A 16462-nucleotide genomic window follows, 5' to 3' on the forward strand; every position below is an offset into this window, starting at 1 on the left:
CTATGGATTGCCAACTTGATTGAAATACAAATGAAAGGTGAGAAGTGAAATCTTGGATGATACTTGATTTAAGGGAGCCACGCAGATGGTTCCAAATTTTCTTGTGACTTTGAAAAAATTGTCATAGATATGAAAACATGAAAGCTCATTAAGAGACATAAAAAATCCTCATTATAAAATGAGGCAAGCTGTGGAGGACACAGCTGTGCCTCCCGAATCCTCTACAAAGAAGCAATGGTGCCCCAGCCACCAGCAGACCACCTTCAGCTCTCAGTTCCTTTAGGGTTTGCTCAGCTGCAAAGAGCTGCCCACATTCAAGGACTGATGGAGGCAGCGGTATGAAAACTTGGCTATTTCATTTGAACTGGGACAAATCTGAGGGGCCATGCATGCTCGAGACTCCTTGCGGACTTGACAGAGGCTTTGTCAGCCTGCACTGAAGTTCCGTGTTCCTTGCCCAATCCCGCTTCCCCCTCCCTCCCATTTTCTCCCTCCTTCCTTTATAATCCCTCATATATAGCCCCCATGCCAAACTCTGTCTTAATGTCTGCTTCTGGAGAACCTAGTTAACAAGAGCTCCCAGGAATCTCGAGGATCCCCAGGAGCAGTGAGAATGCCACTTTGGTAGCCCTGATTCTTCCTGCAAGCTTCCAGTCTAGAGCTCAGCTTCCGAAGATAATTCATGCCAGCACTTCACATTCAACAGGTGCAAAGCTGATGCATAACTGATCTCTTGAGCTTGTGCCTCACAACATCTTATGGTTTTTCCTTGCTTTATAATATATTTAATGGCACTACCATCATATTCCCACAGGATCAAAACCTGAGAGGTAGTTTTGATTCCTCACACACCTTACTCTCTACATCCAGTCTATTATTCATGCTTCGTAACATGGGAAGAAGTTTACTTATTTCTCCAGGGATCCAGTACCCTCTAAACAAGGAATGCAGCTGAAATTATAATGGAGAGCTTACTTTGCTCCTGAGATGTCTAGTCTCATTAATAGCTTTGAGTTTTCCTTCCCTTTGATTACACAGACTTTAAAAGACAAAAAGCACATTTTTCTCATAAAGGACACATACACAAAATTCCAACCCACAACCATCCACTTATTTTAGACAATATATTAGCTCACATATTACATAGAGAATAATGCTTTGAGAGGACGGCAGCAAATGCCAGAGGCTTCACTCTTCCTTCTGCATTTAAGATTAGTTAGTGCAGTGCATTAAAGCGTTTATTTTGTCCCAGTTTAAGATAAAAATACATTCAATTTTCTTTGCCTTTTTAATTTTTACACTGGACTAAAGAGTAAAGAAAACCAAGTCTTCACCAATGCCCCAGTAACAACTGTATAATATAGAGACTAAAACATGTGTTAATGTTATTATGCAGTTTAAAAGTCTACGAAAAATCCATGTCTTTTAAAGCAGTCACCTCACTGAAAGGTACTGATGTTTAGAATGGGAGGTTGTGTTGTCAGTTGAAAGTGAGACACTGAGATGTTTGTGAGGGAGGAATTGTCGGGAAAGCAGTAGAACATCTCCTGCCCGTGGGTGCAGTCTTGAGGGTTTGTGACGGCCATGACGAACCCAACAATCATCACCACAGCACCGATAGGAAGCATGACACACGACATAATCTTATCTGAGTGTGTCCTCCGTTCTTCAGACAGTTTCAGATAACATGCTGATGGGATGATAAAAATCAGGGGAGCTGCACACAGCACACCCTGGGTATTGAAAACAAGAGACAAGATAATGTTACCATTTAGAGCATTCCTTGGACAGTTTTAAAAAATATTTACAAAATGTATTTATCATTGTACATGCTAAAAGTCTGATAGGTTCAGTTAAATCAAATGAAGGAGAGAAAAATAATTCCAAGAAAGACTTAGGAATAGGTTTTTCCCTTTTGGATGGTATATTTATAAATGGGAAAAGTTAAATAATATACTAGTAAACTAGACTAGAGAAAAATAATCAGAAAAAATATAGAAAATAAAGCAGATGGTAAGACTGACTCCTGGCAAACTCTTAAAATTTCCCATATTTTCAGTCACATTCTATTTCCTTATAATCTTCATTCCAAATTGCTATGTATCTACCATGTCATTCACATCAGAGAGATCTGTTTATCAATTGTGAACAAAAAGGGACTACTGAGAGGTGCATGTAGGCCTTATGACTTCTCTCTCCTTTACTTGAGTTTCTGTGAAAGGAGGTGCCTGGCTGTATGAGGAAGGAAAACTGTAACCCTAAGGGCACTTAGCATGAAAAAGCATTTCTAAATCCTCTTTCAAGTCAAACTAAACACATTAATTACCCTAGAAAATTGACAGCAGAACTAAATAACTATGATTCATTCACCATCCCCCACACTAGCTATGGATAAGTCCAACCTGAGGGGGGAATGTCAGACTGAAAATTATGGGGAGTAGTGTTGTCTATTATAAAAAGACCATGAGTTATTCACTTCAAAGGGAAAGAGACTTTCCCCTTGAGGAGGCCAAATCTGCACTAGCAGCTTTGCAAAAAGAATAATGTTGAAATTTAATCCATTGTAGGTAATATAGTTTTCTTTTTATGTTAAATATTAATTATATAGTAAACAAAATATAACATATTAGCAAAGTATATTACATATAATCATATGACAAATAATACTTTCTTAAATCATAAAACATAAGTTTTTTAAAACAGATACAATAACAAATATATGGTTTAGAATTAAAAGGAAATCTTCCATAAAATACGTATTGTCCATATTTTAAAAAGTTATCACAGAAGTTTGTAAATACTCAGAATAGTAGGAAGAATAGAATAATAAAATCTTATACACCAATCATCTATACTTTGAAAGGTTTTTGACACATTATTTTGGTAGACTGTCCCCAGGGAAAAATCATAGAAAACTGATTTTGAAATTGGATGATTAAAAGAACACATTATATAAAAATAGTTTTAAAAGAAAGATTTTTAAAGTATCATCACATACTAAATTTATTGTGTTTTATACTAAGTACTATTCTCATGCCAGAAATATACAATTATGATTTTAAAAATATAACTTTCTTATTGTTTATAGAAACAGCAAAAGTCCAGAGAGATACCAATTAAGGTGGGGCACACTTAAATCAGACTAGCCTGGCAGCATCTAAAAATCTGGGGAAGAATAAAAGGGATCATACTTAATGGAAAATATTTCTACCGAGATCAAATGTGAGAAAATACTAAGAAGCACTAGTTTAAAATATATAGACAATATAATTTTGCCATTCACAGCACCTGAATACAAACGAATACCTACAAAGTTACACAGTGCATAAAGGATTAATTTTCATATGGCTGGAATTCAATGAATTATGGATTCCTTAGGCTCCATCATGACACTTGAAATTGATAATGGTTTTAAAATTATGCAAAATATTGTAGAACTCAATCTGTGCTTATAATATTTATTATCCTCTTAATTCTATGAAATAATTCTGAAAACAATAATAAAAACATATATGTAAGTGTGTGTGTTGAGTGTGTGCGTGCATGTGTGTGTAGGGAGTGTCTTCTCTTCACAGGAGCTAACATGTGAAGCTATGTCATCTGGACCTGTGGAGTGTGAAAGTGCTATCAGGATGAAAACTGCCACCAGCTGCTGCTAAGAAGCTGCCATCAGTCAGCATCCTGGGACTCTTCCAAACCTAACTTGCTGGGCAGTGCAGAGCATTGGGTGTTCTGTTTACGTCGTAATTCTTAAGTTGAGAAAGTAGCAATTAGTGGGAAAACTATATAGCTGATGTTTGTACTGGAAGAAGTCCAGTTGAGTATCTTGTCTAGAGAGCGGTTACTTTCCTAATATTTGAAAGCTCCGTCTTGCTAGAGATTGTTGTTAGGATCCAAGATCATTAATAAAATGATAGAACAGTTCCATCTGCTCTATTCTCTATAAATTAGTCCGACTAATTTGACCTGTTTAATCTAGCTTTGCCAAGGATATACCACTGGTTTTGGAGTAATTTTTGAAATTTCTTGACAGGACATAAATACCATAGCTGTTTATTAAAAAGACAGTAAAATGTAGCCTTATTTATAAAGTCAGGGTAGCACTGTCCCTTGATAATAACACTACTGATGCCTGGATATTTTGCAGTTTGCAAGAGGGAAATAAACAGAAGGTGTCAAAGATTTTTACTGGCAGTACAGAGTAGAACAGTATCTGAATTCTCCTACCTGAATAGCAACCTCTCAAATGATGCAAGGAAGCTGAAAACTAAAAGAATGCTATACATCTTTAAAATTTTTACTTTGTAGTCAATCTGGACTCATGAAATGTGTTCCTATACCTTAAAAAGCAACTCTAGCTCAGGAGGTCTTTGACAGCCAAAGCCACAGCTTGCTCACTCTGTATGTGGGCTCTCGCTGGGTACCTGGTCTGCTTCCTTCCTTCCCCTGCAAGCTGCACACGGCACTGATTGGGCTGGTTACTCTGGCCACAGGCACCAGCTGCTTCATCTGTTCTCTTTGTACTGCTGCAAGCAGAGACCCATAGGGCCCAATTACTGCAGGTGCCTCTTTTTTCTAACAGCAACACTAGTGCTGAGGGGCTGGATTCTTATTGCTCAGAATGGAACTTAGATTTATTTTATTTGTTTCTAAAATGAATCCTTTAAAATGGAAGGTGTGTTTGCCTTAGAAAATATGTCACTGTTGTCTGCAGCCATGAAAACAATGAAATAAAAGGGAAGCTAAGTTCTAAATGGGGTTTGGCTTCTTAGTAAATAACTAATATAACCCTGAATAATTTATATTATTTTAGTTATGCTAAGTATAGCATTTCCCTAACTTTGCAAGTTGAAGGTCTGATTCTATTACATGTTTCATCTGTAAATATCCTTATTCTACTTAGTCATGATTCAGAAGCCACAATAGAAAAGAATTCCTAAAGTACTACAATTATTAACTAAGGTAAAAGCTATTAGCTAAAAATTATGAACTTAGATGAGAAACTTTTGATTTCATCTCTTCGTATTTATTTTAACCCATTATTAAAGTCTATGCCTATATTTTATGAATTATTCTTAACCTCACTTACGGGTAAACTCAATGCATAGATTTTTTTAACTTAAAAATGCGTAGAGAAATAAACACACATTTTACACAGTTTAAAGCCTTAGGAAACCTCAGACTAGCATAATGATTAAAAATGTGGGCTAGAGGGTTCAAAAGCCTGCATTCACATCCTGATTCTACCACTTAGTGTGACCTACTTAAGTGTCCATTAACAGATGAATGGATAAAGAAGAAAATGTGGTGTGTGTATATACAGAGAGAGAGAATGGAATATTACTCAGCCATAAAAAGAATGAAATCTGCCATTTGTAACAATGTGGATGGACCAATAGAGCATTATGCTTAGTGAAATAAGTCAAACATAGAAAGACAAATACTGTATGCTATCACTTATATGTGGAATCTAAAAAAAAAAAAAACCAGTGGGTATAACAAAAAAGAAACAGAGTCATAGATACAGAAGATAAACTAGTGGTTCCGTGTGGGGAGAGGGAAAGAGGCAGGGGCAAGATAGGGGTAGGGAATTAAGAGGTACAAACTACTATGTATAACATAGTAAGCTACAAGGGTATATTGTATAACATTGCAAAATATACCCATTATTTTGTAATAACTTTAAATGGAGTATAATCTATAAAATGTTGAATCACTAAGTTATATACCTGAAAGTAACATAACATTGTAAATCAACTAATTTCAATTAAAAAAAGAAAACTAGTGTGACCTATTTAATCACTCTAATCACTCTGTGCCTCAGTTTCTTCATCTGTAAAATTAATGCGATTAAGGAAGATAATGCATGCAAAACACTTGTCACATAGTAAATACTCCACACACGTTAGCTCACACTATTGTTCAGAAGCGAAACACCACATGCTTTAGTTATTCTAAAGTGTCGCATGACCTGGCTTGCATTACCGACAGACATGATGCTTGATCTGGCTTTATTAAATATGACAAATGCCCACACAAAATGGAGTTGAATAAAGACCTGAATATGACATTGTACATACCAAAAGACTGGAAAAATACACACTCAGGTAGTCTTGAAGAGAATGGAAATCTTAGATTTTATTACTTCCTACAAAGTGCTTTAAAACTAGTGTAATTGAGTTATTAGATGATGACAATTTAGCACCTTCCCTGTATTTTACGAATGTTTATATTACCAGGTTTTAAAAGAATCTAAGGACCTAGAATCATGTTTTAAATGCTTAAAAATAGTTCTCCAAAGCCAGCTCAGATCTTGACTTTATAACAGGTATTAACCAAATATTTTTCTTTGATTACTCTACAATACCAGAATACCATCTTAACCACAAAACATTTTCAACATAACTGTAACAGGGAATAGTTAATGTGATTATGTGCTTATAATTTTGTTTCCCAAGTGTCAGGAAGATTCACAATTGACAGAGTAATGGTCAAATTTACAAAAACATATCATTCCTGGAAAATAAGCAACATGTGTATGCTTGGTTAACTTAAAGGGAACAAAAAAATTCTTTAGGCTATCAAAATAGTGAGTGGTAAAGCAGCTGATAATCATATTTTCTCTCATGTCAAAGTCCTACAATATTCCAACAAAGATGCAAACTCAAATGAGACATTACACAAAACAAGAAATAACAGAGCTGGGAATCATGCTGATCATCTCCTCAGCATAATTAAAGGATTACCATTATTATTATCAACACCAACAATTTTTTGTAACACTTAATTTCCTGGTGCTACACTAAAGAATGTCTCTGATGTCTAGTAGCATTTGTAGAAAGAGTTCCTCAGCTGTGTTCCCAAGGGGCAATTGCCCACATGGTAATTTGAACACTGTGTTCTCAGCCCTGTGCTATATACTGAAGAGGATAGAGAAGGCAGCTAGGTACCATTCCTGTCTTCAAAGAACTTGCACTTTGGTAGGGAAGGCAAGTGTATGGACAGCCCAAATAATACATGATACAAGATAATACAAAAATCATGTTAGTGCATTAAGTTAGCCATTATCCATTTACCTAGATCAAGGTTGGAACATGAAATGATTCTGAGTGACCCTACTAACCTATGCAAAATTAGGAGGCAGGTAAATGTTACCTTTGATAATTGGCCATCCCTTCTATGAGCTTTCTATCTGTTGCTGGTGGAATAGATGTCTCCCTTATCCTCTGTGGTTTGGGGAAGCTGCCTACTCCCTACGTTCCACATATGCTGCGGCAAGAAAATTCCCAATAGTGTGTTCCTGACTGAATCTCCCACTGCCTTTGTTGAGAACTTCAAATCCAAAGGACATTGGGAGGAAATAATATCTTGCGCCCTGACAATAATACCTTCACCTACCCCTTAACTCTCAATGGAGTGAATAAATGATAACTTGGGATCCCATTTGTAAAAGCCTGCCCTCCCTGTGTGCATGATTAACAAATGCTAAGTGGTGTGATTCTGAGTAGAATTCCATGAGGACTGTTGAAAGGGAAGATTAAAGACTATAAAGTGGGAGATTCACTTCTATTCATGTTTCACCAAATGGCATCATTATCTTGCTTCCACAAAGCAGAACTAAGGAGTCACTCTGTTTTGGGTCACTTTTAAAAACTGAAACACAGTTGACATACAATATTATGTTAGTTTCAGGTGACCTGACATTTACATACTTTATAAAATGATCATTTTAGTAAGTCTAGTAACCATCTGTCCCCATACAAAGTGACTGCAATATTACTGACCATATTTCTTATGCTGCATATTACATACACAAGGCTTATTTATTTTATGAATGGAGCTTTGTACCTCTTAATCTCCTTGACCTATTTCACCCTGCTCCCCACCTTCCCTCTGGCAACCACTCGTTTGTTCTCTGTATCTATGAGTCTGTTTCCGTTTTGCTTGTTTTTTTTTTTTATTTTTTTAAGATTCCACATATAACTAAGATATTACAGTCTTTGTCTTTCTCTGTCTGACTTATTTCACTTAGCGTAATACTCTCTGGATCCAACCATATTGCTGCAAATGAAAAGATTTCATTTTTGTGGCTGAGTAACATTCCACTGCACGTGTATACCATATTTTCTTTATTCATTCATCTATCGATAAACACAGTTTGCTTTCATATCTTGGCTACTGTAAACAATGCTGCATTGAACTTCAGGGTACATACATATTTTCAAATTAGTGTTTTCATTTTCTTTGGATAGAGGAATTGCTGAATTCCAAAAAGTCGTTCTTGATGTGTCTCTCTATCCCCTTGTCCTCTCAATTAAATCTGTTGCCAAATTCTGCAATCTCTTCTCAAAAATGTCTTTTAGGAGTCCACCTACTTCCCTTTGTCTTCTTCATTGCCTATATGGTGGCTGAACTTTTAAGTTTATTTGTGAGATTGTAAGCTCCAAGAAAGCATGGATCTTTTCTGACTTCCATCCTTGTGACTCTACTATGTAGCACATAGTATAATTGACCCTTAAACAACGCGGGGGTTAGGGAGTTTCTGAGCAGTTGGAAATCCATGTATAATTTATAGCCAGCCCGCCACATACTCAGTTCTTCCATATCTGTGGATTCAACCAACTGAGGATCATGTAGTACATAGTTATCGAAAACAATGTGTATAAGTGGACCCGCACAGCACAAACCCATGTTGTTCAAGGGTCAACTGTAATTATTCATTATATATCTGATCAACAAATAAACAAGTTAGCAGTTGCCCTAGACTTTAAATCTTTGTAAGATTTGAACAGAAATGAAAGGAAAATAATAATTATAGGAAAGGATAAACATAAACTGAAGGATAAAAGAAAGAATTAATATGGCTTACTTATAGGTCAAAAGTAAGACTGACTAGAGCTGAGGGTAGATTTTGGGAAGTCAATGGTAAATAATTTTCCATAGAAGGCAGATTATAGAAGCAATAGAGTTTATGCTTATTGGGAGGAAAGTGGAGATTTTTAAGCAAGATGGTGATAAATTGGAAGCAGAACTTAAATATCTGCTAGTTGAAGCAAAATGCCAGCATTAATTCAGATGTGATATGATGAGGACCTGGATTTGGGGGGTAGAAGTAAGGATTACAAGGGAATGGCCTAGAGAGAGTAAAAAACATTTTAAAGAAAAATAACTTGGGCCAGGGTAGGTGAATGTGGGGTATGGATATAAATCTCTTGACGGGGGGGGGGGGGGGTGCAAAATTTCCCCCACTGGAGAACCATTGCTCTAAAATTATACAGTCCTATAAAGTACACAATATCATCATTATAAATATTTACTATAATATAACAAACACATTTTTATTCCACATCAGAAAGTGATACCTTTCTTAAGGAAAAAAATATACCTTTTGTTGAATATAAACATTATTTTAAATGGGGTTTTTAGAAGGGAAAGAGTAATCTTCAAATGTACTTACATTAAGCTCTAAAACTATTCCAAGGCAATCAATCAGCAATGACACCAGTGTGGCTACAGTGATGATAATCACTGTTATGATTATGTGGAAAAACAGTGAAAGATTCCCACCAAAAAACACGTTGGCAATTACCTGCCAAATATAAACAGATTATTTAGAGAGGGATTCTCAGAGTCATGCAGGATTGATTAAGAGAGTATTTCATATTATAGTAGTCAGGACTGTATAAAATACTACCAGTAAGGCAATCAATCAAATCTTAAGCCATATGAATAAATATTCTATCTTTTCCAAAGTAATTACACATACACACACAGATATCAATAACAAATATTCTTTGTTGAACTATTAGACAGGCAGTGGATTATATTACACACACAGAACATGTCATAATAATGTGTGAATAAATACATTTCTCAAGAGAGACCTTGGGAAGTCAGCTTATCTTTCTTCTTTGAGTCCAACAAGGTTACCACTAACTACAGACGCTATTTAGATTGTTTGAATGGTCTCTAAGGAAGGAGTTACCACAATATCCTTTAATAATAATGGATGTGTAATATCCTTTACTAACAGGAAATTAATTTCATATAATCTAAATCTTATTTGATACAAGCTAAGCCTACCTTATCTTGCCTTTCCTCAACAAAAATGGAGAAGAGTTGATTACCATTTTCCATTGACACTCAGATTAGGAAAACGATCAACAGTTACCTGTTTAATGTGTCCCACACTGTGTTATGTTTTGCTAAGAGAAAATGTCTAGGAGATGGTTCCTATTTTCAGGAATTAACATCCTAATTGGAGAGAGCCAACTAATCTAATGAAACAAACAGTGATCAATTTTTGACAGGATAAAAAAGATCAAATACAATGTAGAACTAGAAGGAGCTTTAGTTATCTAGATCTGTCTCCCTGAGAGTAATCAGCTCTACAGCATTCCTTAAACGTGCTTGCCTTACCTTGACTGGAGGCAGGGCTTGAAACATGGATGGGATTTAGACCAGAATAACAGACTGCAGCAACAGTGTGAAAAAGAGCAAAGAGGTAAGAACAGGAAAAATACCCTAGGGGGACAAGGAGGAGACAGTCTGAATAGGGTGGTGATTGTGCAAAAGAACCACAAGACGAGAAGCGAAAACAGCAGGAGAGGGTCAGATGCTGGGGGACCTTAATGAAGCCAACTCTACAAGCTGTGCTAAGAAACATTCCTAAGTGAGCAACATTCCCCACAGCCTGGATGCTGTCTAACTCTGTGAATAATTTACTGGGGATACTAATCACTTTTACTCAGTTATGGTTTTACAATTGGTAATATCCTTCCAAATATTATCTTATCTAAAGTTCATTCTTACGGATGCTTCTAAGATATGATTGTAATCATACCTTAGTGGAAGATCACTTAATGGGGCAGGCTAGTGAGAGATACTTATTAGGGGTAAACAGGCTTTCTGGCTCCCTTGTACATGGCCGGCTACTTGACCTATGAATAGAAATGGCTTTGATTATATTTATGCCAACTGTATATTTGTGTGTGTGTGTGTGTGTGTGTGTGTGTGTAGAAAGGAGAGAAAGAAAAAGGAAGTGAGTGGGTGAGGTATATACAAAGTTCCTCTGCCTAGTATTTGTTATCATGGCAGAGATCTTGATTTAGTTCTGTCTTCCTGTCATGGCAGCTAGAAAGGAAACACAAGTTCCAAGTACTGAAGACATAAGCTGTGCAGGTGGAGTGACTCAGACCATCTACGAGCAGTTCACCAGAAACCACAGGAGAATGCACCATCTGTTATTGCTGATCTAGAGGTCAGATTTGAACTTAAAGTGCTGGGCAGAAGCTAAAATAGAACCATTTCCTGCATCTAACAATAGTTAGCAAAATTTTTAAAAGTGCTTAGATTTAAAAAATATTCATAAAGTTCAATCTACGTCTCCCTGTGTTCCAGGAGGAGAGCTGTCCTGTGAGTTACGCATTTGTACGTGGGGACAAGTGCTAACTGTAGAGGATGCTCATAGGGCTGAACATTTCCTTATTCCTTTTCCCTGTGCAGTTGCCTATCCTCAGAATCGGCATAAAAGGTAACCACTGGTTTGCCTCTAGAAGCCTGCCCATTAGTTAGTGAATCTGAAGCTCTGTAGGCATTTCACTTCACACGTGAGACCCAAGGACGTGGTGCGCTGTGTAAACAGCCTTTAGGAATAGATCCTAAGACTAAGCCTTTTCAGTGCAATTCCTGAAAGAACCACTATGAAGCAGGATCATGTTTTCTGCTAACTTGCGCAGTATATTTTTAGCTTACTGCAGCAGGGCTTCCTGACAAGCCATGTCATCCAATTTTACACAGAAATAATTAGTTCTCTTTTACCTAATCTTCCTCCACAAGTCTAGGTGGACTATATAAAATAACTTGGAGGTGACTTTATAAGTACAAATATTGATATATAGATGTAAATAAATAACATACTCTTTATATTATTTTATATGGTATATAAATATAAATAAACATTTATATACACATACAAGTAAATATGTGTAAATATATAAATAAATATATCTATATAAATAAATATATAAATGAAATATATCTATAAAACTAATGGTTTAAATTGAATTTTAGTTTTTCATGAAAAATAAGGTATTTTAGTTTTTTAAAAATAATAAAACTGATCAGAATCTGTTATATGGTGCCTTTAATACATACTGACTTATAAAATATCTTAGCAAAAAGACAATTTTGTAAAACATACTTTAAATCGTAGTACTTACTTTTTTTGAAAGAACGCTTAAAAAAACATTTTGACTCTATTAAAGGCTGGCATTCATTCTGGAATGCATTGTATAAATATTTATACTTAATATAAACTAAACCACCAAACATGATTTTCAAATCCAACTTTTGAAAGCTTATCTTGTAAACATTTCAATATTACTTACCACGTGCTTGGGAATTTGCAGAATCAAATTATTTGTGAATCTTCCTAAGTTAATGTAGTAGAGAGATCACCTAGGTAAAGTGTCGGAGAGAAACTATGCTTACCTCTCTGGTCACAAAGCATTCAATTGGGTACGTCAAAATGACAGTGACGCCATAACAAAACCTTCCAAATGTTACCAGGTCATCATTTCTGCAATAATTTTCAAATAAGTCTCCTAGAGAATAATATAAAATAGATTTATTTTAACAGCTACTGGGTATTTGAAATAAATACCTGATAAATGAGATACTGGATATTTATTAGATAAGAGAAGCTACATAAATGTCATTTAATTTAATTAATAGAATGTAAATGTCATTTAATTTAATTAATAGAATAGACTGCCAAGTCTAAATATAAGTTTTGCATTCAATAACTATGTAATTACTGCTGGATATTAAGACTAGCACAAGTTCAACTTGAAAGTGAATTCATCAGTTTTTCTCTTCTTCTTCTTGTTTGTTTTTAGTAGATAGCCTTAAATTTGTATCAACTTCTGAAAAATACTTTTATCCATTGTCTTCTTACTCAAACCAGAATCAACTCCCTAAATTCTTGTGCATTGGTTTTATAAACTTGCTTCTGGTCTTTGTTTCTCGTAAGTAAGTGACTTCATTATTAAAAAAAAAAAAAGTCTGTTAAAATAAACAAATTTCCTTTTGAAATGTTATTCTTAGATCAAGGACAATCCTGAAAGGAAGAGTAGACTACTGCAGGTGGGGAGCTGAGTTTCCTGTATATCATGCTATAGGGTTTAATCACAAACTCAGGGCGACAGCGAGGAATTACAAACATGCAGGATCTTCCATGGTCTCTGATGAACCCAAGTGTAAATGCACTGATTCAAAACTCTGAAAATATGGTTATTTCCCAGGCAGAGTATTATATTTCATCAGTTCCAAACTAAACGATGAACCATGTATGTGAACCTTGAACTGATTCTTATTTAAGACTGTATTTTCTTGGATTCCTATAAAGAAATACAGGATCCTAGTGAGGGCACAGAGGTCATGTCAGTAAAAAACTTCCCCATGTGGAAACAAAAGATATTTGGGACTGTTTATTTCCTAAATATAACATGCTTACATTTTAAAGTGTTGTTCATATTTTTCAGTTAGACTGAATAGAAAATTAGATAAAAGCCACACTACTACACTGTTTACAAAGAAAACAAAACAACAATACTTTTCTACTTTTTTTTCATTAAAAAGCTAAATGACCTGCCTCTTCCAAAGACTAACTTTGAGTGACTATTTTCCCCTTCCCTTATTAACTGGAGTAAATGTACATTAGTTTCTAGCACCCTTTTGGGCAGAATAAGCTTCAACCACAAAGCAGTAGTGACAGAGGCCCGCTTAAAGGTTAATTCAAAGGGTTCCAACACTCTGAGAAGAAAAGAACTCAAGCTCTGTGTTCACTAACCTCCACTAAACAATGGGCCTGAACCTTTTCAAAAGTCATTGGGAAATCAAGAACAATCTAGAGTTCTTATTGCCTCACAAGCCGGAATTCATGTGATGAAAGGGAAAAGCAGCATGCCGTTTACACAAACAAGACTAGATCTGCCTGAGGCAAAGTGGCCTGAAGAACCATGTCAGCTTATTCTAGCTTGAGTCTGAGTGTATTTTAGGTAATTACAGCTAGAGAGAGAGAAAAAAGAAAGACAATTAAAACCAACCTGTCAGCTTTGTTATATAAAGACTTAACTATATTTGAACAATTGCCGATAAAAACACCAGGAAGGTGTGACTAAGAGAGTTTATGTCTCACAGAAAAGGCTTTTAAAACCAAGATTCTGTACAGCCTGGAGCCTATAGGCCATCGTCTTTGCAAACTATGTAGCAATAGTGATACATGGCTATCTTTTGAAATACAATTTTTATCAAGATTTTCAAGGTCACTTCATTACTGCCTTCTAACAATACACACATGTATTATGTTTTTGATGGCACTACAATTATGTTATCAATCTTTTCTGAAGCCATCTTTCTTTATTTCTTGAGCAATCTGTCCCTATAATCATAGTCACCTATAACCTCCACTTGGCACAGTGCACCATCCACCCAAGAGTACCACCTCAATGTCATCTGAAAAATAAGCTAAGAAGAACTAGAGCCTAAGAGACAGCTTTTAATGGGTCATACGTGACCAAAACGGGGTAGACAGCAAGATGGAACGTCAAGAAAACGGGACTGAACGTCAGGAGACTTGATTTCTACTTTGTCACCAGCCAGCTTGGGCAAGTTACTTCACCTCTCTGTGTTTAAGCAGGGGGTAAAACTAGTTATTCCACTTACCTTCCTAGGGTTGTCTGAAGGACACATGAGATAATAGACCCGCACAAGCTGTGAAATGCATGAACCAGCGCATTTAGCAAGCTGTCCAAATACCCTACCACACCACATAGATGAGTGAGTGTAAGGGTCAAGGACATAGAAGAGATGACCACTAAGTTGTTGGGCCGGGATTAACGGAAGAAAAAAGAGGTGTATTCAGTGTGGGGCACTGCCATGAGGGTGGGGGCGGGGAGAGAAGAGGCTGGTTTTGTGGGAAAGATTGTTTTGTGTTTAAGGCAAGACTGGAACAACTAAGTACAAATGTCCTGTAGGCAAGAGGCTGGAGATGAAAAGAAAGTTCTAAACTACAGTTAAAACAATAAAAATTCCCAGAGAATTTACTGAGAGAAAAAAGCCAGCTTGCCCGAGCCAGTTAATGAGGTGGAAGGGTGGGGGAGAGGAGGTAAGAGAGAGCAAAGATGACTCACTGAGAGAAAAAAATTATTAAGGGAGTGAACGATGGGACGGTACTGCTCTTTCTCTATGTGAGGAAAGAAAGAACGTTCAGGATTGTTACGTGATTCAGGGAGGTCCATAAGAATCAGAACCCAGAAAAAGACCATTAGCTTTGAAGACTGAGAGAACATTGGTGTCTTTGGAAGGGGCACCTCAGTGGACTAGCAGAGGGGGAAGCCAGGAGGAGTGTGCTCTGAAGTGAACTCATGGAAGGAGAGAGCATGGTTGACAGAAAAAAGTTCAGCAGTTTCAAAAGGAGGAAATTAGGAAAATTAGGAGAGTCAGCAAGGTAGGGAGAGAAAGGGTTCTACTTTGAAGCAGAACATGGGGTATAATTGTACTTAAAATGAGAAGTGAAAGCACCACTCCACATGAGCACCGAAGTATGATAAGATTGACTCTCTCATTTTACCTTGGGTGAAGCCGGTAAACGTTAAGTATCCACATGTAGCAAAGAGAATACTGATAAATACGGAAATCAAAGTGGACACATGGATGATGCGGGACCACTTAGCTACTGTGGGTTCTTCCAAAGAACCATAAACTAAGAAGCAGTTATGGTGGCAAATAAATGCTGCAATACAAGAAAAAAAAAGCATTGTTAAGGCAAGCACCAGGGTTCTCTTTTTACTTCTGAAAATTCAGAGATCTATGCTACCTTGAAAACACTAATGAACTGAAATTCAACTATACTAATTTACTAGATATGTCAGAAATAATCTTTCTCACAACTCTAGAAATGAGAGATTTCATACACATTAGGCTTATGTGATCTCTTCATGTCACTCTTGATATAAACCAGGCCTATCCAACTTTCTCTCCCATTTTCCATTTCTTAGTGGCCTTTCCAATCTTAAAGGAAATCTAAACAACACCATATTTCCAGTCCTAGACTTCCTTTCCCATCTGGGATATAACAGACTTGCTTTAGATGTCTGGCCAATTCACAATACTTCATGTGCAAGGTTTTGAAGAAGTCCGTAACACATGCTAGAATTTCAAGTTAAGAAACAAGATGACTTTAGTTGAATTTTCTGCATGAGCAAAAGCCTGGTCCAAATTGAAGCAAATTTTAGTGATGAGTGAGAAAAGTTTGAGACTAATTTTATATTGGCACAAACTAGATCATATGCTGCTAATAGGAAGTCTAAAACTTAGGACATCTGCTCTCCAGACACAAATATGAAACACAGCACTTTTTCATGGCACAGAAGACTCCATATTGAGAAAGGGCCTTTGA

General features: G+C 36.3%; 1 protein-coding gene across 1 annotated transcript in view; it reads right to left on the reverse strand.

Annotated features, from left to right (window-relative positions):
- Window positions 1-534: 534 nt before the first annotated feature.
- The window catches only part of SLC38A11 (solute carrier family 38 member 11), a 48121-nt gene continuing 32193 nt past the window's right edge, over window positions 535-16462 (reverse strand). The window contains exons 9-12 of the mRNA XM_006182591.2: window positions 15635-15796; window positions 12493-12605; window positions 9458-9589; window positions 535-1733 (exon numbers count right to left, since the gene is read on the reverse strand). Of these exons, the coding sequence (XP_006182653.1) occupies window positions 1440-1733; window positions 9458-9589; window positions 12493-12605; window positions 15635-15796 (701 nt within the window). The 3' untranslated portion in view covers window positions 535-1439. The remainder of the gene's footprint in view (window positions 1734-9457; window positions 9590-12492; window positions 12606-15634; window positions 15797-16462) is intronic.

Source organism: Camelus ferus, chromosome 5 (genome assembly GCF_009834535.1).
Source record: "Camelus ferus isolate YT-003-E chromosome 5, BCGSAC_Cfer_1.0, whole genome shotgun sequence".
NCBI lineage: Eukaryota > Metazoa > Chordata > Mammalia > Artiodactyla > Camelidae > Camelus > Camelus ferus.